We start from the raw sequence: 27,046 nt of genomic DNA, 5'->3' as shown, positions 1-27,046 counted from the left end.
GCTTCTCCCTCTGCCTATGTCTCTGCTGTTCTCTCTGTGTCTCTCATGAATAAAGAAATAAAATATTTTAAAAAAAAGAACTACACAAAATTAAGCATTATTCTTCTCAACATTGCTGCGACTCTCTACTTTAGATGGGAGAATCGATAACATCCGTGTTTTACACATAAGAATAGGAAAGCAGAAAATAAACAAGTGCCTAAAGGCATATGCTAGCAAGGTGTCACGCCAGAGCTTGGAATCCTGGAATCTTTGTATATTGGTGTCAGAGGGTCCTTGACCATTGTGGGAAAGCCAAAATCCAGGGAGAGGTAGTGATGTGGAGTGTCGGCAGGCCCCGGGTTACAGAACGCTGAAGTCTGAAGGCCACTGAGGTGGTGTACAAGGAGGTATCCTGGAAAGAGCCCACAATGTGGAAGCAGGAGGTGGAGCAGTGAGCCCCGGTGACACCCTTAGCCATCCATGTGACCCGAACAAGCTGTTTCATCCACTGAACCTATTTTCTGTCAGGAAAGTGAGAGTCCCTTGTCTATCTCATGGGATGAACAAGAGAATCAAATGAGATCATAGATTTGGAGGGTCCATCAGGCACAAGGTGCAATACAGTGTGAATAAAGCCTGTCCAGGCATATTAACACAGAGAGAGCCATAGGATCAGACATCTCCAGATCAAATCCCCGGATCAGTTTTAATTCTATTCAGGCATTGGTGGAGGGACATATATAACATGTTGAAGTTCTCTTTATTGGAGAACTTTTGCTCTGAGACGTAAACTCGTCGCGTATTTTTGAAGCATCTACTTTGTGTTCTGTTCTGGCTACTGAAGACTTATTGATGAACCACATAGTGTCCCCTGCTCTTGTGGAATTTTAAATGTTGCAGGGGAGGATCCAACAACAAACGGGCCTATAAATACACAGATAATTTTAGATAGTGGTAAGTTCATTGAGGAAAATAAAAATTTGGTTTTGCGATGAAGAATTATGGGAAGGGATGTTTTAGGCTCTCTGAGGAGAACTCTCTAAGGAAATGACATTTGAGAGAATGAATGGCAAAAAAAAAAAAAAAAGAAGCAGATATGTAAAGATCAGGGGAAAGGACATTTTAGGGAAAAAAAAAAAACCCAAAAACAGGGATCCCTGGGTGGCGCAGCAGGTTTGGCGCCTGCCTTTGGCCAGGGGCGCGATCCTGGAGATCCGGGATCGAGTCCCACGTCGGGCTCCGGTGCATGGAGCCTGCTTCTCCCTCTGCCTGTGTCTCTGCCTCTCTCTCTCTCTCTGTGACTATCATAAATAAATAAAAATTAAAAAAAAAAAACCCAAAACAAATGCAGTGGTCCAAAGGCATGTGTTGAGTGAGTGTATGAGAGAAAGGCACAGAAAAAAGGACAGAGTGGGTGGTGGGAATAAGCAAGAGGGACAAGATGGAGTCCAAGACATGGTGGATTGTGGATCCTAGGGGGCCCTGAATGTCTGTAATGGTCATGTGAGCTGAGAAACACTGATGGCTTTTAGGTGGATGAATTGACATAATCCATGTGACAGACCAAAAGGATCACCCTGGAATTGGATTGTTGGGGGGCATAAGTGAACACAGGGAGAGAAGTTGGGAGGCCACTTCCATACAGAAAGGTGAGAGTAATGCAGAGCATCTTTTTTCAAACTCACATGGTCTTGGCTCTGCCAGATTCAAGAGGTAAGTTCTTTGCCTCCAGCAAAGAAGGGAGCAGTTTACGTGCTCTCTCGGGCATTGTATACACAATGCCTTGTTGTTGGTTGACCTTGACCAGGTTAGCAGCTGCAAGGTTCTGTATCACTTCGTTCAGGCTGGACTGGGTACCTAGAGCAGAGTAGGGTAAGGTGAGAAGCAATTGCCCATGCAGATGCTACAGAAGCTTCTTGGTCAAAGTATGCAGAATTTAAAGTCAGGCAGTGTTGCTTCTGGTGTTGCCATTAACCATGTGACCATGCCCAAGTCACTCCCTTATGCAAACAGATAATACTAAAAATCCTGACTATATCACTATGAGATCAATGGAGACATGTTATTTTCAAAATAGAAGTTAACCTTGAGTGTGCACATACTTCATGCCCAGGTATTGGTCTAATACCACATTTAATTCTTCCACTGACTCTATGTTCTAGGTACTTTTACTACCCTCATTTTTTACATACGAAGAAACTAAATAATAAGTTACATCACTTGCTCAAATCACAAAGCAAGTAACAGGCAGAGCAAGGATGACACCCTAGAGAATCTGACTGTGGAGGGCATGCTCTCAACCACTGTAGTAGTTCTTGTGACCTGGAGGTGCTCTCTGGCACAGGGAACTGTCATTCTTATTCCAGAAATTCAAGGCCAGCGGGGGAGCTCTGCTCTCACACCTGATCACCCTCAGGGACCCTGTATATGTCTGTAGAGTCTATCATGAATCCTCAGCTAACAAGAAATTCCATTACTCACAGTTCCTTGTATCAAGCCCATAGTTTGGAATGTTTGAATTCTAGTCCACTGAAGAGGTGGCAGCAGCTGGTGTAAAGAATGAACACCTAGCTAAGTGGGGTTTGGTAGAGGAAGGAAAGTCTGTGGGGGAATGTTCTCAGGATGAAAAGTGACCCTGCAGGGTAGCTGTGAACAGTCACAGAAGCTAGCACACATCCCACATCCCTTACTTACTTTGGATCTGCAAATGTTGTTTCCAGTTGATGACACTTGATGCACCAAGGAATTCTTGACAGTTTTGGGGATTCTTAGAATAGATTTGGTAGGTATTGGTATAGTGATCAAAATCATCTGCCATTTCCTATTTGGTTAGGTAATGTGGAGTAAATAAAATTGATTATACCCAGTGATTAGAATACTTGGCTTTAGTATTTCATTATACTGTGCTATCTTATAAACTTGTAAATACTGCTATTTTTCTTGATGTACTATCATTATTCCTGAATCGTTACATCATGAGAGCAAGTCAGGGATTTAGTTGATTACTCAATTTATGGTTAAGGAAAATTTGCTGAACTAACTATGTTGTGTTACAATTTCAAATCAACCAAATATGCACTGGTTTAGAAAGCATCCTTCTGTAATTTTATAATTCTCAGGAGAAAGAAAGTATTACTATCAAAGGCAAGCTTCCACTGAAAGGGTAAATCTTACTCTATTTAAAAGAGTCTCAAAAAAAGAGTCTCAGGACAAATGGATTATAAACATCACAATGTTGAAATTCACACAGGTAACCTTGTGTCAATTTTTACTTATGTGTGATATAGCTACACAAAACAAAGACACACAATGTCTTTATTTTTCTTTTTTTTAATTTTAAAATTTTAAATTTAAGTATAATTAATATACAGTGTTATATTAGTTTCAGGTGTACAATATAATGATTCAACAATTGTATACATTAATCAGTGCTCATCGCATTAAATGCACTCTTAATCCTCTTCACCTATTGCACCCATCTACCCATCCCCTTCCCCTCTGGCAACCATCAGGATTTTATTTTTCCTGTATTTAAGAATCTGGTTTTTTTTGTCTCTTTTTTCTTTGTTTATTTTGTTTCTTAAATCCCACATGAATGAAATTGTATGGTATTTGTCTTTCTCTGACTGATTTATTTCATTTAACATTATACCCTCTAAATCCATCCATGTTGTTGCAGATAACAAGATTTCATTCTTTTTATGACTAATATTTATTATATGTATAATACATTTTTTCTATATAAAGCTATATTTATAGATATATAAAACATGTTCTTTATCCATTCATGTATCGATGGATACGTGGATTGCTTCCATATCTTGGTCATTGTAATAATCCCGCAATAAACACAGGGGGGCACATATCTTTTCAAATTAGTATTTTCACTCTCTTTGGGTAAATACCCAATCGTGGAGTTATTGGATCATATGGTAATTTAATTTTTAATTTTTTGAGGAACCTGATATCTCATTGGGGTATAAATTTGCGTTGAGTGATGAGTAGTGATATTGAGTATCTTTTCATCTGTCTGTTGCCCATCTTGATGTCTTCTTTGGATAAATGTCTATTCAGTCCTCTGCCTATTTTTTGTTTGGGTTATTTGGTTTTTTGGTGTTGAGCTGTATAAGTTATTTATATATTTTGGATATTAACCCCTTATTGGACATGTGATGTCTTTAAAATCCCCTAGGTCTACCACATTTCCAGGTTCTTATAACAAATAAGAACACAGAAGCATACTCACTCCACATCTGGCACCTTACCTCTTCCTGAGGGCGGGTAACCACTGTTGTAAAATCAGGCCACTTGTCTACCAGGGCCTTTAGCTTGAATGGGTTTCCCTGGTTCATGTGAAAGATGGTCCCATAAACCTGTAACATCCAGAGAAAGACAGAGGGTCAGCTTATTAAGAAAGGATGGTAAAGTGCCTTGTTTGATCAGGACAAGGATTATCTCTATGAAATCAAGGTGATAACTGATAGGGCATTTAGTTCAAATCACCTTCAGATTAATTTTATCACTCCAAATAGAAATAGGTTTGGGGGTCAAACCACAAGAACATTATATGGGGATCCCTGGGTGGCGCAGCGGTTTGGCGCCTGCCTTTGGCCCAGGGCACGATCCTGGAGACCTGGGATCGAATCCCACATGGGGCTCCTGGTGCATGGAGCATACTTCTCCCTCTGTCTATGTCTCTGTCTCTCTCTCTCCCTCTCTGTGACTATCATAAATAAATAAAAATTTAAAAAAATTAAAAAAAGAACATTATATGAATACAGTTAAATATCTAGGTAAATAAATTAATTAAAAATCATCCACTATCACATTGTAGAACCTAGTGTTATATATTTCCATTTTACTTATTGACAAATACACATACAATTTTAAGCAATGAAATTATCTAACATATATTAGTTTAACACGCCCCCCCATACACATACACACTATGTTCTGGGCATATTTCCATGTCAATAAACACAAATCTATTTAAGCATTTTTAATAACTACATAATATCCATCATATGAAAGAACTCCAGTTCAAATTTTTCTGCATCTTTTAAGAGAAAATCATCTGACTTTTTTCTTTAATCTATTTTTTAAAGATTTATTTATACATTGAGAGAGAGAGAGAGAGAGAGAAAGAGAGAGGGAGAAGCAGGCTCCATGCAGAGAGCCTGACGTGGGACTCGATTCCAGGTCTCCAGGATCACTCCCCGGGCTGCAGGCGGCGCTAAACCGCTGCGCCACCGGGCTGCCCATTCTTTAATCTATTGATACAATGGAATACACTGATTGATCTTTGAATGTTGAGCCTGCCTTGCATTCTCAAGATAAATTCCCCTTGTTTATAATGTATTTTTCTTTTGATATATTAATGGATTTGACTTGATAGTATTTTGTTGAGGATTTTTGCATCTATATTCATGAGGGATATTCTCTAGTTCTCTTTTTTAAATAAAATCCACTCTGGTTTTGATATCAGGGTAATTCTGGACTCATAAAATGAGTTGGGAAGTGTTTCCTCCTCTGATCTATTCTGCAAAGGTTTACATAGAATTGATACTATTTCTTCCTTACATGTGTGGTAGAAATTCCCATGATAAGTGGAAAATATATAGCATTAAATACTATTCCAAAAATAATAATAATAATAATGGTCTCAAATCCATGATTCAAGTTTCCACCTGAATGCTTTGGCTGCATCCCAACACTTTTGATATCTTGCGCTTTCATTTTTATTCGACTCAAATGCTTTCTAATTCTCCTTGTGACTTTGAAGTATGGTTTATTTGGAAATGTGTTGTATAATTTCTAAAATTTGCATGGTTTTTCTAGATACTTTTCAGGGTTTCTTAAAGCTTAATATAGTACATTTGAGTATTTGTCGTTTCTAATGGCTGAGTAATATTCCATTGTATACATAAACCACATCTTCTTTATCCATTCATCTTTCAATGGACACCAAGGCTCCTTCCACAGTTTGGCTATTGTGGACATTGCTGCTATAAACATCAGGGTGCAGGTGTCCTGGCATCAATCAGAGAAGGACAAACATTATATGGTCTCATTCATTTAGGGAATATAAAAAATAGTGAAAGGGAATAAAGGGGAAAGGAGAAAAAATAAGTGGGAAATATCAGAAAGGGAGATAGAACATGAAAGACTCCTAACTCTGGGAAGCGAACTAGGGGTGGTGGAAGGGGAGGTGGGCGGGGGATGAGGGTGACTGGGTGGTGGGCACTGAGGTGGGCACTTGACGGGATGAGCACTGGGTGTTATTCTGTATGTTGACAAATTGAACACCAATAAAAAATAAATTTATTTAAAAAAAAGCAAAAAAAAGATTTTCAAAAAAAAATATTATACATATGAAGGACATGTCTGTTATGATTTCAATGATTTAAAAAGTCTTTAAAACGTGGTCTACTTTTGAACACATTCCATGTGTACTTGGAAAGAATGTGCATTCTGCTATTGTTGAAGGACATACTCTATAAATGTCAATGAATGAAGTTGGTTCATAGTATTTTTCAGGTCTTCTGTATAGATTATATGTTTTCTTCCTATTCTATTAATTACTCAGAGAGAAGTGTTAAAATCTTTAATTACATGTGTGGGTTTATCTATTTATTCTTTCAGTTCTATCAGTTTTTGGTCCATGTCCTCTGAACCTTTTTTGTGAGGTAGAGATTTCGGCATTTTTAATGTCTTCTTGGTGAATTGATACCTTTACTATAATGCAATGGGACTCTTTATCCCTGGTAATATTCTAGTCCCTTTGCAACATATATTATTACCCCCCTAAAAAAAAGCCCCACCTCTTTATATACAAGATAGTTGGTCTATTTCTAAAACCAAATTTCTATCTCTTCCTATATTAAACATAATCTTTTGGGGTTTGACAAAATAGAAATTGCATATTGTTAATTTTATTTTATTTTATTTTATTTTATTTTATTTGAAATACAGAATTTTATTTAGAAACTGTTTAAAGTAGAAAAAAACCCTGTCAAGAAAGACCAGGTGGAAAATGGGTTCCCAATAAAATGGTATTTTAGGGCAACAAAAGTCTAAAAGGCCACAAAAGAGAAATAGCACCACTGTTATTTGAACAATGGCTAGTTACTTGCATTTTTTGGCATTGTTAATCACTGAATCTGGGTTTTCCTCTGAATTCCACACAGAGCATGCACTATACAACAATTTTATCATAAAATATCTGCTTTCTACACACATTTTAGGACAACCTACCACCAGGAACAAATCAATACAAATACATCAGGGGCTGAACAATCTCAGTAGTGGGTGACACACATTTTGCAGAATTCTGCCAAACAAAGGAACTGAATAGGCTAGGAGCAAAGCAATGAGGAAGAGTTAAGGAATGAAATATTTTAAATATTAATAATTAATTCAGATACGGTACTGTATCTTCTGCAAAAGAAAATTAACATTTAGTAACACGCTAACGAATTTTATCTCCAAAGAGATTAGTGCACTGGCAAAGTATTCCGATAACAGTGGAGGGTGGTGGACATCAGGTACCGAGAACACCCAGCCTTGCAGATCCTAAGGTAGCGATGGCCTTCACTGGTCACTCCCTTTGCCAGAGGTCCAGAAAGACTTGCAGCGTGACCACCTGCCTGCTGAACTTACACTCTAAGCAGCAAACTTTAAGGAGCCAAAGAGGAGTCCCCAGTGGGCACAGGGAGCAGAGAAGAGAAACATGTTCAATGTAAACTTAAAAGACAGTAAAATGGGACATGACCCCCATTCAAATCCCAGAGATGTGGGCAAGTCCCCAAAAGTAGTTGTTAGATTTAGAAACTTGACACACCTCATTTCCCAAAAACACAATACATAGAAATTTCAGGGATAACTGGAAAAATCGTCAGAGAAATGTTCAATGAAATTCAAGCTCTTCAACATCTCAGGGCTATTCATCCAGGCAACAATGCCTCTTGCTTCTTAGAGGAGGGATACGATTGATCAAGGACACCAAATGGCTTTACAGAGCAACTTTTTAAACTTCCCTTTTGAGCCAAGGTCTAGGTCTTTGAGGATTCAAGCAGCCCTGCAAGGCCTGTGAACAGCAGATTCCAAAGGTCCAGAGGTCTGGCCCTTCCTTCCCAGATACCATGTCAAACATGTAAAATCTCCTGTCATGGTACATTTTATATTTTGAAATATGGAAGCGTATTTTAAGTACTCTTAAGGCATTTATTTATTAAAACGTTCTCTGCCAAGATTTCACATTAGCTTAAAATTCAAATCAGTCTTTACATTTCTCTACTGAGGACTCCACTTCAGTGTATGACATAAAAGCACCTTCTCCAGCAGTGAGTGTTACCAGCATCCACACAGTGAGCCCCATGGTCAGCCTCTCTGTTCCCCAGGTGACCCAACTAGATGTTAATACTGCTCTGCTACAGGGTAAAAGCTCCTAACTCAAACTCATTGGAAAAGGGGTGAAACTTCTGCAAAGTGCACTTTAAGAAGAAGTACTGTTTGCTCATGAAAAGAAACCAGTGAGTCCTCTAAGAATAATAAAAGGGGATATTTTACAGTTAAGCACATGATTTGGAGTGAAGAATTCGGACGTTGCTTTGCTGGTCCAGGCTGTTAATACTCTTCTTGTTCCTCCTGTGGGCCTCCTTCATCTGTGGCATAGAGAATGTCCACGATCCTCTGCAATACAAGGTTGTTTTCCCTTTCGTTCTCCTGGCAAATCAATTCAATGTTTCTTAGCTTTCCAAAGTAGAAATCTCTCTCTTTCTCCAAGTCTTCGACGGTAAGTTTCAATACATTGACCTGCTGCATCAATTCAGCTGCTTCATCATCCCCGTTGCCCACATCAGGATTCTTTCGCACCTCACCTGGGCCAGCCTTAGGGGTTGCAGTAGTTCTGTGTGTTGCAATGGGCCTCTGTGGAGCTGCACTGCTAGAGCTGAGAGGTTTCTTTGGTTTGTTCAGAGCTGGAGCAACAAGGGAGGGAGCCACTGCAGTTTCTTGACCTTGTCTGGCAGCTACAGGGTCATAGTCTTTTCCATCATAGTTTGCATCAAAAAACTTCTTGAACCACTGAAAAAATTCAAAATGGTCCTGAAACTTTCCTTTTACTAATTTGTCCACAGGAATTATTTTGTCAACACTCATTCTCTTAAAACCTGCTTGTAGTATTTTGAAGTTCTGGATGTATTCATGCTCTAGTTTAGCCTGGAATTTCACTTTCTTCAAGGCAATGGAGCCAGGGAATAGCATGTCCATAAACTGACAATAGGCAGCCCCTGAGCACAACTGTTCAATCTTTGTCAGATTCAGCTGCAGAGACTCATTGATCCAGGCCAGCATATCATGTCGACTTAGGTTATCACTGGTGACGGACGTTGAGTACACGTTCACTGCCATCTCGGCTCTCGGCGGGACCGCGTCCACTGCCTGTGCCGGGCTTCGATTCCGTCTTCGTCTTGTTCAAACCGCCCGACCGCATATTGTTAATTTTAAAGAAGAATCATAATGGTTAACTTTTGTCAGGCACTTGATTGTTTAGAAAGAATAAGCTAAACATTAGTGTGTTCATTCAGTCACCTGTGCAATTCTGGGAAATCTTCCAGTGTCAGATAATATAACACTTAGAATGGCACAAAGAAATATTTTTTGGTCATCACACAGCAAAGATCATAGTGGATTTAAATTATATGATTCCTACTCAATAGTGGTATGGTCTTGGTCAAGTTCTAAAACTGAGCTTGCATTTCCTCTTTGGTTACATGGATATAGCAGACTTGCCTTGCAGTGAGGTGATGTAAGCTAAATGAAATGCAAGAGGAGTGAGTGCCTGGCAGAGTAGGTGCCTGGAGAATGTTTATTCTCATTCTTACTTCTTTCATAAGCAATTGCTATTCCTCCCAACCCCCCTGCCCTCCGCCCAAGAATGTCACCTTTAAGGACTCTGGCAGGCTCTTCCTTAAGGATTTCTCTAGCATCTGCAGCACTTGTGAGCCTTGTAAGTGGAACATCTTGGCCTCAACCTAAAGACAGGATCAAGAAATATCAAGGAATGAGAAGCAATGGAAAACACACAAAGACACAAAACAGACACAACAGGCAGTTTAGTTCAGGTCTTCATTCCTGTGATTTTATTGTTGCCCCATTCACTGAACTCCTTACTAACTCCTAAGAAGAATAAGACTGGCAGAAAGCACAGGTGCCTGTTTCCAAAATTATTTTTTAAATATTTTCTAGACTTTAAACAATCTTTATGAAATTTTAATTTTGCTTTCACCCAGCATACCAGTAATTAAGGATGCACTAAAATTACCACATATATTATCTAAACTGCATGAACATCTTTGAGGTTAAGTTCTATCCACAACAAGCCTGAGGCTGCCACCTTAGAAACTACATGATGTTGGGCAAGTTACTTCACTCCTCTGTGCCTTGCTTTCCTCACATATAAAATTGCCATAGTTTCCTCATATATAGTACCTGTCCCCTAGAGTGGTTGTGACAGCTGAATAAATCAATACATGTGAGGTGCTTTGACGATTGCCTTTGAGCAAACACTTTTATGCTTCTTGACTAAACATGTAGAAGTGCATTTGCATGGTCATGTAGTAAGCATATGTCTAACTTTATTAAAAAAAACCTGCCAAAGTGGCTGAACTGTTTTACATTCCCTTAGCAGTGTTTGGAGTTTCATTTGTTTGTCGTTCTCTCAAGCACTTCTCCAGATGATTTTCTTATGCAGCCATATTCGGGAACCATAGATACAACAGGTAACAGATAAGTCCTCGACAACATCCTTCAGGGATCAGAGGGAGGAAAATAGCTAGGCTCATCTCATCCCACAAACACAACCAGGTAACTGTCAAATCATCCTAAATAGCCCAGAAATTGACCTGAAAACTGGCAGAACAAACTCCACAACTAAAGAAAGAGAAGAGGCCATGCCAAGGAAGATAGAAGGGTGGAGATGTGGTTTGTGGGAGAAATGGATCAAAGATGCTGTGGGAGGGAGGGAGCCATGGTCACAGAGAAAGGTGAGAAAGAGAAGAACACATGGAAACATGGGAATGTTACAAGGAGAATGTTTTTCCAAAGCCATTGGCTTGGAAAATGAGAGGGGCTGATTTTTATGAGCTCTTTCAACCAGCAGGACTTAAAGCCTGGAGTTTTAAAGATTATAGGCTTATCTGGCACTTTCTTCTCCCACGCCTCAGCCTAAACACAGAGCCACCTGCAGGAAGCCACTCAGCACAGACACTGGTTGACTAATCTGCCTACACCAAGGCCCACCACCTTGCACTCCAGCAGGACTGTCCTGAGTCAAGCTTGCCTTGGTCCCAGAGTGACAGTCCCTTCCTCTAGAAGACCAGCAAGAATCCCTGCCCATACCACATATCCTGACCAGAGAATTCTGCAGGGCCTCAGTTCTGCTAGAGTTGGTATCAGGTCTCATTTCACAAGCAGACCAGAGCACGCCTAGTTAAAACTCACCACATTCAGGCTGGGGACCAAACACTGCCCACTGAAGGCAAGGAGCCCCTGTAAATGACTGACCTGAAGGATAAAGCAGCCACCACCACAACAACAGAACACATGCAGCACAACAGAGACACCCTCTGAAGTGCTAGGGCCTGGGCACTACATGACCTCTTCTTTATAACACCATTACTTTCAGGAACAGGAGACATAACTGTCTTTTCTAAAACAGAGAGAAAGGCAAAGACTTAGGCAAAATGCTGAGATGGAGGAATGTATCCCAAGTGAAAAGGCAAGATAAGGCCACAGCCAGAGATCTAAGCAAAGCAGATATAAGTAACATGCCTGATGGAGAATTTATGGCAATAATCATAAGGATACTCACTGGGCTTGAGAAAAGACTAAAGGACATCCTGATGGGAGACCCTTACCAAAGAGATAAAAGAGTTAAAAAAAAATACTCAATCAGAGATGAAGAATACACTAAACAAGATTGGAAACAGACTTGATACAGTGACCAGCAGGCTGGAAAAAGTAGAGGAATGACTTAGTGACCTAGAAGACAAAATAATGGAAAATAACGAAGCTGGACAACAGAGAGAAAGAAGAATTATGGAACATAACAGTAGACTTAGGGAAATCAATGACTCCATCAAATATAATAACATTTGTATTATAGGAGTCCCAGAAGAAGAAGAGAGAGAAAAAAGGGGGCAGAAAATTTATTTCAAGAAGTAATAGCAGCAAACTTCCTAATAAGGGGAAGGAAACAGGTATCCAGGTCCAGGAGGCACTGAGTACTCCCATCAAAATCAACAAAAGTAGGCCAGCACCAAGACATTGTAATTACAGTTGCCAAATATAGTGATAAAGAAAAAAAATCTTAAAAGCAGCAAGACAAAAAGTGCTTAACTTACAAGATAAAACTCATAAGACTAGTTGGAGATTTCTCAACAGAAACTTAGCAAGCCAGAAAATAGTGGCTGATAAATTCAATGTGCTGAATGGGGAAGATCTGCAGCCAGGAATATTCCAATAAGGCCCATCTTTCAGAATGGAAAGATAGATAAAAATTACCCCAGACAAACGAAAAATGAGTTTGTGTCCAGTAAACCAGGCCTGCAAGAAATATTAAAAGGGACTCTTTAAGTGCAAAAGAGAGACCAAAAGTAACAAAGACAAGAAAGGATCAGAGAAAATCTCCAGAAACAACCACAAAAGAAGTATTAAAGGGGAAATAAATATCTATCTATCAATAATTACTTTGAATATAAATGGATTAAATGCTCTAATATAAAGACATAGAGTGTCAGAATGGATAAAAAAACCAAGACCCATCTATATGCTGTCTACAAGAGACTCATTTTAGACGTAAAGTCACCAGCAGATTGAAAGTGAGAGGATGGAGAAACATCTTTCATGCAAATGGATGTCAAAGGAAAGCTAGAGTAGCAATACTTATATCAGACAAACTAGACTTTATTTTTTTTTCAAACTAGACTTTAAGACAAACATTGTTAAAAGAGACGAAGGAGGGCATTATATAATCATAAAGAGGACAGTCCAACAAGAATATACAACAATTATAAATATTTATGCACTCAATATGTAATCACCCAAATACATAAAACAATCAATAACAGACAAAAAAGAACAATTGATAATAGCACAATAAAGGTAGGGGACCTTAACACCCCATTTACATCAATGGACAGATAATCTAAAGAGAAAATAAACAAGGAAACAATGGCTTTGAATGGACATGGCTTAGAAGAAAAATATTGTTAAAATGTTTATGACACCCAAAGCAATCTATACATTTAATGCAATCACTATAAAAATACCAACATTTTTCACAGAGCTAGAATAAACAATTCTAAAATTTGTATGGAACCACAAAAGACCATGACTAGCCAAAGAAACCTTGAAAAAGAAAAAGCAAAACTGGATATATCACAATTACCAACTTCAAGTTATATTACAAAGCTGTAGTAATTAAGACAGTGTGGTACTGGCAAAAAATAGGTACATAGATCAATAGAAGAGAATAGAAAACCCAGAAATGAACCCATAATGATATGGTCAATTAATCTTTATCAAAGCAGGAAAGAATATTCAGTGGGAAAAAGAGTCTCTTCAACTAATGGTGTTGGGAAACCTGGATAGCAACATGCAAAAGAATGAGACTGAGCCACTTTCTTACAACACATACAAAAATAAATTCAAAATGGATTAAAGACCTAAATGTGAGACTTCAAACCAGAAAAATCCAAGAGACAATAGCTTGACATCAGCCATACCAACTTCTTTCTAGATACATCTCTGGAGGCAGGGGGAAACAAAAGCAAAAATGAACTATTGGGACTTCATCAAGATAAAAATCTTCTGCACTGCAAAGGAAACAGTCAACAAAACTAAGAAACAACCTATGGAATGGGAAAAGATATTTGCAAATGTCATGCCTGATAAAGGGTTAGTATTCAAAATATATAAAGAATTTATAAAACTCAACATCCAAAAAAATGAATGATTCTATTAAAAATGGCAAAAGACTTGAATAGACATTTTTCTATAGAAGACAAATTGATGGCCAATAGATATGGAAAGATGCTCAACATTATTGATTATCAGGGAAATGCAAATCAAAATTACTATGAGATATCACCTCACACCTGTCAGAATGGCTAAACTCAACAATACAAGAAACAACTGGTGCTGGTGACGTTGTGAAGAAATGGAACTTTTGCACTGATGGGAATGCAAACTGGTGCAGCCACTCTGGAAAACATTATAGAGGTTCCTCAAAAAGTTAAAAATAGAACTATCCTATGATTCAGCAATTGCACCACTAGGTATTTACCCAAAGAATACCAAAATACTAATTCAAAGGAATACATGTAGCCTGATGTTTATAGCAGCATTATCTACAATAGCCAAATTTTGGAAAGAGCCCAAATGTCCACCAATTGATGAATGGATAAGGAAGATATAGTATATATATACAATAGAATATTACTAAGCCATCAAAAAGAATGAATTATTGACATTTGCAATGACATGGATGAAGCTAGAGCGTATTATACTAAGAGAAATAAGCCAATCAGAGAAAGGCAAATACCATATGATTTCATTCGCATATGGAATTTAAGAAACAAAACAAATGAGCCGAGAGAGAGAGAGAGACAGAGTAACCAAGAAACAGACTCTTAACTATAGATAATACACTGATGGTTACCAGAGTGGAGGTGGGGGGGTGGGTGAAATAGGTGATAGGGATTAAGGGGTGCACTTATTGCAATGAACACTGGGTGTTGTATGGAAGTGTTAATCACTACATTGTACACCTGAAACTAATATTACACTGTATCTTAACTAACTGGAATTTAAACAAAAACATTTTTAAAAAACACAATACTTTAAAATCAGTGAAGCAAGATTTGTAGAGCTAATTCCCAAGGCAGGCCAAAAGACTGAGGTCAAAATGTATTTCAATAAATACAATTCTCTGAGGGACTCACAATGTGGAGTTTTACCCAAGCTCCTGTTATCCTGGAAAACAATGGTTAAAGAAATCCCTCCATCTTTGTGTTCCTATAAGGGCTTACTGCAAGGAATCTTCCTCCCTCTGTGTTAGTAAGACTCACCGATGCTCCACTTGTTTACCTATGAGAAGGCAGGACACCGACCCTCCAAATTCTCAGTCTCTGCCTTATAATTAGTTAGCTGAACTGTGAATCATCCACTGATACAGCAAAACAAACTACTTGTTAACCAAATCTTGGTTAAATTTCCCTTCTTCACCTAGACTGAATCAACATATAACTCCTTCTTAACAGCCCCTACCAAGAGTAGGTTCACTCTTCATAAATGGTTAGCTTGACCGTTTACCCTCAGTGATCCATTAGATCAGTTGTCTAAACTTTTTTTTAAGATTTTATTTATTTTTTCATGAGATACAGATTGAGAGAGAGAGAGAGAGTAAGTGAGTGAGAGAGAGAGAGAGGCAGTGACACTGGTAGAGGGAAGCAGGCTCCATGCAGGGAGCCCGACATGGGACTTGATCCCTGGTCTCCAGGATCACGCCCTGGGCTGAAGGCGGCGCTAAACCACTGAGCCACCAGGGCTGCCCTTGTCTAAACTTTAAAAGTTTTTCCCTTCTACACAGGATTCTGGACTTTGACCCACTCTCAGCCAGAGCCATCATTGGCATGCAGAAAAACACTCCATGAACTTGTTTACTCCTCTCGAGAGTTACTGAGCTATAACTGAAACTAACATTGTGTAAGTTTAAAGTGTACAATGGGATTATTCGATACACAGATATGTTATGAAATGTTTACCACAATAATGTTAGCTAATGCCTCCAACACATCACATACCACCTCTTTTTTTGTTGTGAGAACATTTAAGATCTACTCTCTTATCAACTTGCAACTATATAATACAATATTATTAATTATCATCACCATGCTGTACATTAGATCTCCAGGATTTATTTACCTTATAACTGGAAGTTTTGTACCATTTGACCAACATTTCCCCATTACCTCCAATTCCCAGTGCCTAGCAACCACCATTCTGTTTACTCTGTCAATTTCAGTTTGGCTTTTTTAGATCTGCACATAAATGAGATCATAGAGTATTTGTGTTTTCTTGTCTGACCTATTTCACTGTCTGGCCCTCAAGATCCACCCATGTTGTCACAAATGGTGAGATTTCTTTCTTATTATTGGATAATATTCCATTGTGTATTTACACCACAACTTCTGTATCCATTCAGCCATTTGTGGACACTTCAGCTGTCTCCATGTCTTAGTTATTGTCTATACTGCTGCAGTAAATATGTAGGTACAGATATCTCTTAGAAATTGCAATTTCATCATATATATATATATATATATATATATATATATATATATCCAGAAGTAAGTTTTCTGGGTCATATGGTAATTCTATTTTTATTTTTTTTGAGGAACCCGCATCCTGTTTTCCATAGTGTTTTTATACTGTCTGACGCACAGTAAGGACTCAATAAATGTCTGTGAATAAATGAATGTATGAAGTATTTATATTAACATAACCATCTATTTAGTCACTCCACTTACCGAGAGCAAAGACTCATTCGTTCATTCAACAGGTATCTCTAGAAGGCCTACTATGTTCTGGGCATGGGAACTTGAGAAAAGCCTCAAAGCAGAATAGATGCAGCCATGCCACATCTTGGATAGTATCAAGAGAGTAAAATCATAACATTTCTGAAGATTAATCTGACATTAGCTAGGAGCATCTCACATAAAGGCCGCATGACAGTAAGAAGCCAGGTTGAATTTGATGCCAGATTACTGGGTATGTAATATTAATGTACTTCCCAGTACATTTGGAACAACCTTCAGCACATGCATACACACATACACATATACTAAAAACACAAATATGATGTTCAATAAATGCATTTGACTGAAATAGAAGATTCAAGGGAGCTGACACCTTTTGGTGGTTGCCTGCACTGATAATGGATGAAGGCCTACAAAGGACATTTTGAAACCTTTGATGAAACCAATCCACTATTTGGAATTTACCCAAAGAAAAAATTCAAATGAAAAATGCTCTATGAAAAATTTTAAAAGCAATACTAACTTATGGAGAAATACTAGACACAATCTCAGACAATTTATATAAATAATTATCTATTATTTTATGACTCTAAGGCCCATTAACATGAAAGCTATGGTGTACATGCTGCCATATAGAGAGTCTTAGGATGAACACAAAAAGGGGGAGAAAAATGACAATACATAAATTCTAATCAGATATGTAAAGTCTTTTTGTGTGCATATTTATATTTATATAAATTATATATGTGTGTACATATATAATTATGATAGCAGCAATGTCCACAAAGCCAAACTATGGAAACTATGTTCCAAACTATGGAAAGAGACAGATGTTCATCAACAGATTAATGGATAAAGAAGATATGTATATATATATATATATATATATATATATATATATATATATTACTCAGCCAGCAAAAAATGAAATCTTACCATTTCCAATAACATGAACGGAACTAGATGGTATTATGTTAAGTGAACTAAGTCAACGAGAGAAAGAAAACTATATGATTTCACCCATATGTACAATTTAAGAAACAAAACAGAGGATCAGAGGGGAAGGGAGGGAAAAATAAAATAAGAAAATCAGAGAGGGAGACAAACCATGAGAGACTCTTAACTATGGGAAACAGACTGAGGGTTGCCGGAGGAGAGATGGTTGGGGGGATGGGTAACTGGGTGATGGGCATGAAGGAGGGCATGTGATGTAATGAATACTGAGTGCTATATACAACTGATGAATCACTAAACTCTAACTCTGACACTAATAATACACTATATGTTAATTAATTGAATTTAAATAAATTTTTAAAAATATGAAAATATAGAAGGAGACACCAAATAATATCATAGGAGTGTTAAAACTAAGACATTTTTAAGTTCATTTTTATGGTTTTAAATTTATAATTAATCTCGTCTGTATTATAGTCCTCTTACTAGATCTGCCTCGTCCCTTTGCAACTTTAAGCAGGGCACTTAATTCCCCTGATCATCATTTATTCAAGGGAAAAAATCTGACTATCTTAGAATGTTACTACAGGATGAAATAAGATAGTTTCTACATAGTATGTCTGTAAGTTATGTTTTATGTCACCCAAACCAGCATATTTCTTCGAGACGGTGTTAGACTGTCATCCCTCCACCAACAGCTAGCTCCCAAATCTCCTCACATTTCTTTATCAATTCAGAACAAGAGCCTGACTTTATCCTCTCAAGAATTTCTTGCAGAACTAGGGTATTGCCCTATACACAGTAGTGCAATGATACCTCTGAAATGGAAGAGCTTCCTTTTTGCCAGGCCTAATTCTCAACCCAAATGAGTTCAGAAATTCATATCCACATCCAACAGTAACATTTTGATTCATTCTGCTTCAGTGGGGGAAGCAAAAGGAGATGGGGGGGGGGTCCCATAACAATGATTCTCCTTTGTTCTCACCTGCAAAGCTGTCAGTCTTAGTCTCTGCAGAGATTCCCCAAGTTAAGACAGGAGGCTGCAAGCTGTTCTAGAAGATGAAATGCACCATTTGCACAACCTTCTGGCAGCAGAGTATGAAATTCAGTCCCTCCCCCAAGATCCCATGTTCAGAGAGGCGGTTTCAAAATGTTGATAGGTTGGCAGCACGCCCTCTGAGGCTCTTTTCCCAGAAATTTCAACTGTGTTCTCGTCTTAAAGGTCCTGTGATTATTCAACACCTCTGTCTGAGCTGTGAAACCAGCTAGCTAAGCACATGGAGGTAGGTAGACCGCTGTAAAAAATCCCTCTTTTTCTTCCTTCCTCTGTCACAGCACCAACAAGAAGAGACAGCTATTGTTCAGATTTGACTTGGAGAATCAGGGTTCTTAACTGTAAGTAAAGAAAATTGCTTATTTGGGGGTGCCTGGGTGGCGCAGTATATTAAGCATCCAAATCTTGGCTTTAGCTGAGGTCATGATCTCAGGGTCCTGAGATTAATCCTCCCATTGGGCTCCATGCTCAGTGCAGAGTCACTTGGGTTTCTCTCTCCCTCTCTGTCTCCCTCTACCCTTGCCCCTCCCCTCCAGCACACTCTCTCTAATAAATAAATAAATCTTTTTTAAAAAGTTAATCAGAAAATCAAACATTCACTAATGGCCAGGTACTTTTTTTTTTTCAATATCTCAAATCTCTTGAGAGTCAACGTCTCAAAACTGTTGGGGGCTTTTGAAAGGTCCTTTGGAAAATTTTGTCAGAGTAAGAGGAAGTTACCAGAGGAGACACTTTTCAAATCAGTCTTTTTATTTTCAAGCATAGAAGCATGAAAAAGCAGGATTCTTTCATGAAAGAAGACTTCAAAGAGGAAAATGTTACTTTGAAAGAGTTATCCCGGCATGAATGATTGACATTGGATGATTTTAATTCTGAGAGGTCTGTCACCATAAAAGGAAAACATAATACCAAAAGTTCAAGCTTCCATTTTTCTGTAATATGAAGGAGGACAGAAATATTTTACAAGGGTGGGTTAAGTATTACATGGACCCCGAATAATTGGATGTTTCTGTGCTAATATAAATAATCACATTTGTGTTTGAACTGGTATTTTTTTCACTAATAAGAAAGACTTGAGGTGTCACTAATTAACAATATTTCCTAGGAGTGCATTTCTACTGATGCCAGCCACAAGAAGCAGCCTTAAACCCCATACTTCTCAGTGCCTGAAGGCTTTCTTCTTTATCTTTTGACACATGCAAATAAAATGGCATTTTTTTCTAAATAAAATACTTTATCAAATGAAAACCAATTTTCTTCATGCAGCCTTGGTCTTAGTATTTGGAGACAGTGTAACCCATTCTCAGCTCACAGGACTGTTCCATCACAGTAAAGAGATAGGGTGCCCCTCTAGACCCACCACACCAAATACTGGAAAATTCTGGAGGCAACACATCTGGTGAAATGGATCTTCCCATGCCCATTTGATTCACGTCAGGCCAAGACACTGAGAAACAAATGTCTTCAGTTATCCAGATGCAAATGAAGAACAATGAGTCTTTTCAGAGAAACTGTCCCACAGGAGACTGAGGCATTGAAACACTTGCTCTAATCTTGCCAAAGATTAGTATTTTCAGGCATTGTGAAAGAAACCAATCTTTTGGAAAAGATTCTAAAGACCATGTTATATGTAGTTGCTTTTTCCTAAGGAACAAAATCATAGGAAAGAGAAAATGTTGATCAAGGATGAAATTATCCAAGCAAACTGGAATTATATCCTAGCAGCCTTAAAAATAGAGCAAATCCTTTCATTCAATAATTCCACTTTTAGAAACTCACCCCAAAGACGCAATAATAGATATCTAGAGAGATGTAAATACAAGGAAATTCATTATAGTATTATGATAGCATAAATTTAGAAATGATCCAAAACTGCGACACCTAGCTGGCTCAGTCAGAAAAGCGCATGACCCTTGATCTCAAGGTCCAGGGTTCGAGCTCCACACCAAGTGTAGAGATCACTTAAATAATAAAACTTAAAAAAATAGAAATGATCTAAAACCTATTATAGAGGAATGCTTAAGGTAATGGTGGCATATTCAAATTATGGATTCCTGGGCATGAAAATGATGTCTTCAAAGTGTATTTAATGACAGAGGAAAATGTCTGTGTTATATACGCAGGAAAATATCTAACATAATCCCAAATGAATAATATAAAAACAGACAAGTAAGGAGTTATCCATGTATATGTATGTGTGTGTATATCCATCTAATAGTCTCTCTGAAACAAAGTAGTACATAAAAAAGACACACATATGAATTTTGCCCAGTCTTACACACAAGAATATCTGAATATATATATAAAATATATATTTATATTTCATATACCTGATCAAGGTATATATATGTTAGTTAAAGACATTGATAAGACTAGTCATATTTTCTAAAAACCAACAAATACAAGAAATTCAAAACAATTTTGAAGGCTTAGAATGGAGCCATCAATTTATTTATTTATTTTTAGGATTTAATTTATTTATTTGAAAGAGAGAGAGCGCTTGCAGACAGGGTAGAAAGAGGAGCAAGCCGACTCAGTGCTGAGCACAAAGAACGTGTGGGGCTGGATCTCACAGCCCTAAGATCATGACCTGAACTAAAATCAAGATTCAGACACTTCACTGACTGAGACACCCAGATGCCCCACCATCAATTTATTTTTAATCATAGCAATCCTGGAAAATCTAGCATCTATTGTTTGTGTGTGGTATATGTAGCCAGAATCAAGCCAAAAGGAGGTACAATGATTAAGAACATGGTCTCTGGAGTAAAACAAATCAGGAATCAAACCTTGGCTCCTCTACTTGCTAGCTGGGTCACTTTAAGTACATTGCTTTATTTGAACGCTCTCAGATTTATTTTCTTCATCCATAAAATGGGTATAATAATACTTTCTTCGCTGTCCTCAGGGTGACATCATGAACTATATATGTATACGTAGTATTTATGTTCTGTTAGATGCTGTACACATGTGATTCCGAGGGAAATTGTGAAGACCTGGAAGTCCAATCAAGAGGACCTTACTAGAGGACAGGAACATAACCAAAGAAAACTATGGCTTCAAACATGGCAGTATATATAACTTGCCCAATAAATCTGTTAACATAATATAGTCATCTTGAGGCAAACCACAGCTGTAGAACAAGCCAGTATGTTTCTGGCACTGTCTAGAAAGATGGATATACTAACCAAATGGCAGATTGTTCCGTTCATTCTTCAGGCCTTTTGCAGCATATTTCCCCAAAAGAGTGTAATCTCCTTAGAAAGTAGGACCACTTCTTATTCTTCCTTAAGTTCAAGCATCAACCACAGCACTTAGCAGAGTGTAGCCAACAATGAACTTTTTGTTCAAGGAATGAATGGAATCAGTGAGGCCTAGAGATGGGGCCCTTGGGATACTTTCAAGACTAAGCAACAATTTTCTTCACTCTGATTCTAAGTTTAGTAAATACTCTAAGAAAATGTGGCTGCTAATGAAAGCTTTCAAATAAAGAAGATGTTTAATGATGACTTACTCTTAGCACCCCACGTCAGATATATAAGATATAGGGGGATGCATTAAAAGAGAGGAAGAAAGGTCGTGCATAACTTTTGTTCCCTGCTACCACCTGCCATCATCCACAGCACATGCTCTCCCATTTCTGTGCCATGTTACAGCTCACTGCCCTCTGGAGCAGAACCCTTGCTCACCTCCCACCAGTTAGATACATCTACCTCCAATGCACTCTGAGGCCTCCATGTGATAGATCCTTCTGACTTAAACTAATCCAATAGACACTCTGTTATGATCATCCATAAAAATATGTAACCTTTAACAAGTTTAGAGAAGAAGACAGGCCAACAGAGGAGACTAGGGAGTAGCTGCCCAAGAACAGTGTGAAAAATAAGAAGAGATGTGTCTCTGAAGTCAAAGGAGAAATTTATTTAAAGGAAAGAGTGATGACCAAAGAATCAAATGATGCTGAGATGCTAAGGGAGAGGAGTTCTAAAAATGCCAGTACAATTTGGGGTGGGGATTAGATTACTGATATGGTGAGACATGCCAGGGATTGATGGAGAAGAAACTAGGTAAAGGGAATTAGAGACTAAATGGATGGTGAGGAAATGAAGTCTGTATACACCTTGGCCAGGAAAGAAAGGAGAAAAATTCAAGAGTAGGGAGGGAGGAAGGAAGAGTGTAGGAGCTCAAACAAAGGCATTTCTTATCAGATGAGAGAAGTAGGATATTGATGCTAACTACAGAAACCCAGCTAGGATGGAGAGTAATCAACAAGTCCACGGATATAACAGGAAGTGGAAAGGGGAAAGATAAATTGCTAATACACTATTCCAAATCCTTTATGTTTATTAATTCATCTAATCTTTAACCTCATCTCTAATTTAGGTGTTGGGATAGTTTTGGATGGGAAGAAGACCTCTTCTACTAAGGTGCGAGAGAAGGATTTTAGTTCAGGTGTATGCATGTGGCTATATGTGTGAGTACCTGTGGTTAGATAAAAGAACAGAAAGTTAACAAGTTATCTTTGAATGTCTATTTTCTGGAAGAAATAGAAGGACAAGTCTTCCTTTGGAAATAAGTAAGGTGAGAGAGTAAGCCAGGAGGGTGTAGAGAAAAAAGAATACATTCTCATGGGAAATGGTAAGGTTTTGAATGGCATCTCATGTTAGTGGGAGAAAGCACAGACCAGGTATACATATAGGGATCTCCAGGCATTTTTTAGGACCAGGTGCAGAAAGCACAGACCAGGTATACATATAGGGATCTCCAGGCATTTCTTAGGACCAGGTGCAACATTTAGGAGTGATATTCACCCGCATATATGAACTCAGCACCCAGAGATTGGAAGCAGAGAAAACAAATTGAAATGAACTAGGCTAATCCAGCAAAAAAACATAAGGGCCAAGCTAATTGAGAACAAGAAAGTGAGAGACTTTAAACTGAATTAAACTTGTGGAATCTAGAAGAGAAAAGGAAGGAGATAAAAGAGGCTAAAGACCAGAGACCAGTCAAGTGGCACAAGATGGAGAGAGCAAGGGATGAAAGCACTTGATAAGATCAAAGAATAGCAATGATGATAGGGAAAATGCATTCAAACCATAGGAAAATGAGGTCACTAATTGGGCTATTAGAGATTAGGATTTCAGAGGTAGGTCAGTTCTGGACATAGGGCTGTTGGCTTCAACTTCAAATCAATAGAGTAGAAGCCAGTAAGAGACTGGGAGTTTTGGGTGTGATAAACACCACAGTTTGGCAGAGGTTTGACAGAAAGAGAAGCCTGTGAGTCAGGTGCCCATGCATCTGTGAACGCAGAGAAATTTAGCAACAAGATTTCATCTTAGCCATCAAGCACAGCACTCAAAGGAAGGTTTTCTGTGCAAATGGACAAGTAACACTTTAGAAGATGTGTGAGAGGCCAAGAGAATGCTGATTCTTATCTTTGTCAGAGTGTTTCCAGGGGTGTCCAGAGGGTGCAGGGACAGACAGCTGCATGTGTATCTGTTATTTACAGTTCAAGGAAAGGATTTGGACTTCTTCCCAGTTCAAAATGACACACACTCGCATGGTAGATTCTTACGGTTATTTTCTGGCTCTTTTCAGGATTTGGTTCTCAAGATTGGAATTTGTGAGTGCTTCTCCCAAGGATTGCAGGGGTGGGAAAGTGGATTAACAAATACAAATTATTTAGAACCAGGATTCAGATTCACTGAGAAGCTGAGAAAACAGACTTTGGCCGTCCAAAACAATTCTGCTTACCTGAAATTCCTTTGCAGACCTGGATAAACACTACCTTCTGTCATTGCTCAGTGTGGCAGTGGAGAGGCTTCTGGAGCTGGCACCTACAGTCCCATCCACACCAAACTTGAACTGACTCAGGTCGTCACTGTTTAGCATAAAGCTCCAAGAAGTTGTGGTTTCCTATAGAACAAACTGGAAGTTCAGTCCTTTGACATGGAGTCAGAGGTGCTGTGGACCAGAGGAAGACCAGGAATGGGTTCTGTAGGGGGAACTTCTGTGATTCTGAGTTTCCCACTGAAGTTTTTGGTTTATATGCAGTCACTTATAGCTGATTGGCTATTTCAAAGCTATAATAATAGGACAACTATAGAGTTAGCAAAAATGGCTCAGCAGCATTATTTAAATGGTATCATTAGGGCAAACAAAATATTTAGAAAATGTGGCTTCACTGCAGAATGCCTGATTTAATGCCTTCCACCATTTATGAAAAGCTGTAATATCCCTGGGTGGTTGCTGTTAGTATGAGAACTGAGTTCATATACTTTTTCCTTTGTATTGTTTACAGAGAAGAGGACAAGTGAGGGAGGGAACATAGTAAACACAAGAAGAGTAAACACCTATTGGACAAAAGCATGAGAGGAGCTGAATTCATTTTGGAGAGGAAGGGAGGTAAAATGTCTCTCCAAGTCTTCTCACACGTCCACATCAAGATCATCTGGGTTTGCCTGTTCAAATCACAGGAACTTCTCCAAGTTAATGGAATCAAGGATACCAGAATGCTTGAGAATCTGTATTTCATGCAAAGCTACCTAAAAGAGTGTGATTTACATTAACATTTGGAGACATCAAAAGAAAGGAGAGGGTAAATAAGATTTCAACATTTTTCCATTTTCTGAAATGATGTGGAACAAGTTCAAAAATTTAATCATTCATGAAGTGAGAAAGCCAAGAGTTATTTTCACACAAATCAGGAAGATGATGTTGAGGGCTTGAATGTCTTCTTCCACAAAGTCACACAACTAGCCCACAGCAATACCTCAACTGAAGCCAAAGATCAGGTTCTTTTAATGACACCATGATTCTTCAGGGAGTCATTCCCTACCCCTGGCCAGTTTATATCTTCTTACAAACCTACTTCTATCATTTAGATACCATTGTAAACACCATAGATGAGGATTTAGCACTATGTATGTGCTTGTTATGTAAGGCCTTACAGTTTTATTAACTCCTTTGTGAACCAAAGATGGTTCACACAACCTATTAAAGAATTTTGACACACTTGTAGTTTTCTATGATTAATATTTTTTACAAATTTACATTAGTTACAATATGTTAATTCATCCTTCTTTTTACATATGTTGGTCTATTTTCTGCCAGTGACAGCATATTTTCTTTCAGAGTTGAAATCATACTGTGGATAGTTAAGATCACACAATTTTGTGTCCTACAATGAGTATCACATAAGTAATTTCTCAAACCACTGAAATTTTTTCTAAAGATAGTCAATAATGGTTGCACAATTGAATTGCCCACTTAAGAGAGATTTTTATTTCATGATATTTGGACTCTCCTAGAAAGTTCTCTATATAGAAGATATACTTACTAGCATAAAGTTCCTGGATGCCTTCTCCTTACATCGACAGATATGTATGGACATTCACTCTTTGTTTCCAATGACTTATTCTACCAAATATCCCTACCCCAAATAGAATCACTCATTACTCACACCTTTATGCAACTTGGACACTTTGGGATCTTTTACATGCAAATTGTCAGTCTTTTGTAAATGCGTAGAAAAGAGAAAAGAGGGAAAACCAGATGGTAGAGTAATATACGGAGAGATCTTCTCTTGGAGACATCGCAAAGACAAGTGTATTAGTCAGGGCAGGCCACATGAAAATTTTAGTGACTCTACATACAAGTAAAGTAAAACTTATACTTCTTGCTCACATCACATTGCCATGTAAGGTAGCAGAGAAACTCTGTTCCACACAGCCTTAGCAGGATGCAGGCTGTTTCCTTCAGGTTTTTGTTTATTAAATTCCAGTTAGTTAACATACAGTGTAATATTAGTTTTAGGTGTGCAACGTAGTGCTTCAACACTTCCATATATCACATTTGCTCATCCCATTGAGTGCACTCCTTCATCTCCCTCACCTATGTAACCCATCCCCCCTTCCACCTCCCCTCTGATAACCATCACTTTGTTCTCTATAGTGAAGAGTCTATCTCTTGGTTTGCCTCTCTCTCCTTGGGATGCAGGCTTTTTCCATATTGTTATTCTCTCTTCCTGTAAGACATCAGAGTTTTCTCCAATCAGCTCATAAATATTGGAAAAGAGGAAGGGCCAGCTCTGGAAATGGTGCCATAAGTTCAATAAAATTCCACTATCCATAATTCAATCCCAGAGGTATATTTAACTGTAACTAAGACTGGGTAATAGTATCTAGCTGTGGATTCAAAGGAAAAAAAAAGAGAGAGAGAGAATACGATATTGATGAGCACATGCAGAACTTGCCACAATGAGGGAAAATAACCTATTGTCAAAAGAGAGGAAGCCAGAAAATGAATAAAGAAGCCCAATGGAGGAGGCAATCAAAAACTTCCAAATCCTAAAATCAGAAAGGTGTTGGTACATGGATAGAGAACCAAACACAAAGAAATTGGAATTCCCTGCAACAGACTTCAATTAACTTATCTTAGGGAAATTTAAAGGAGA

General features: G+C 38.2%; 1 protein-coding gene, 1 long non-coding RNA gene and 1 pseudogene across 11 annotated transcripts in view; 1 reads left to right on the top strand and 2 right to left on the bottom strand.

Moving 5' to 3' along the window:
• The window catches only part of LOC483462 (glycine N-phenylacetyltransferase-like), a 49,703-nt gene that overhangs the window by 872 nt on the left and 21,785 nt on the right, over nt 1–27,046 (bottom strand). The window contains exons 1-5 of one of the 5 annotated variants that reach the window (XM_038563177.1): nt 24,346–24,507; nt 9,927–10,016; nt 4,248–4,355; nt 2,677–2,803; nt 1,668–1,839 (exon numbers count right to left, since the gene is read on the bottom strand). In XM_038563177.1, the coding sequence (XP_038419105.1) occupies nt 1,668–1,839; nt 2,677–2,803; nt 4,248–4,355; nt 9,927–10,004 (485 nt within the window). In that variant the 5' untranslated portion in view covers nt 10,005–10,016; nt 24,346–24,507. Of the gene's footprint in view, nt 1–1,667; nt 1,840–2,676; nt 2,804–4,247; nt 4,356–9,926; nt 10,017–15,113; nt 15,142–18,522; nt 18,675–24,345; nt 24,508–27,046 lie in introns of those variants that run through there. The other 4 variants (XM_038563174.1, XM_038563178.1, XM_038563176.1 and 1 more) reach the window with 4 other exon arrangements.
• LOC111090956 overlaps nt 1–27,046 on the top strand; it is a 49,818-nt gene that overhangs the window by 19,468 nt on the left and 3,304 nt on the right. For 2 of the 6 annotated variants that reach the window (XR_005373421.1, XR_005373416.1), the window contains exon 3: nt 18,873–18,932. This is a non-coding gene — a long non-coding RNA (uncharacterized LOC111090956). Of the gene's footprint in view, nt 1–18,759; nt 18,933–19,351; nt 19,840–27,046 lie in introns of those variants that run through there. The other 4 variants (XR_005373422.1, XR_005373419.1, XR_005373420.1 and 1 more) reach the window with 4 other exon arrangements.
• LOC475961 (microtubule associated protein RP/EB family member 1 pseudogene) lies at nt 8,408–9,468 on the bottom strand (annotated as a pseudogene).

The sequence above is a fragment of the Canis lupus genome, chromosome 18 (genome assembly GCF_011100685.1).
Source record: "Canis lupus familiaris isolate Mischka breed German Shepherd chromosome 18, alternate assembly UU_Cfam_GSD_1.0, whole genome shotgun sequence".
Classification (NCBI taxonomy): domain Eukaryota; kingdom Metazoa; phylum Chordata; class Mammalia; order Carnivora; family Canidae; genus Canis; species Canis lupus.
Note: the sequence above shows the minus strand (reverse complement) of the source record. Positions and strands in the feature narration are given on the sequence as shown.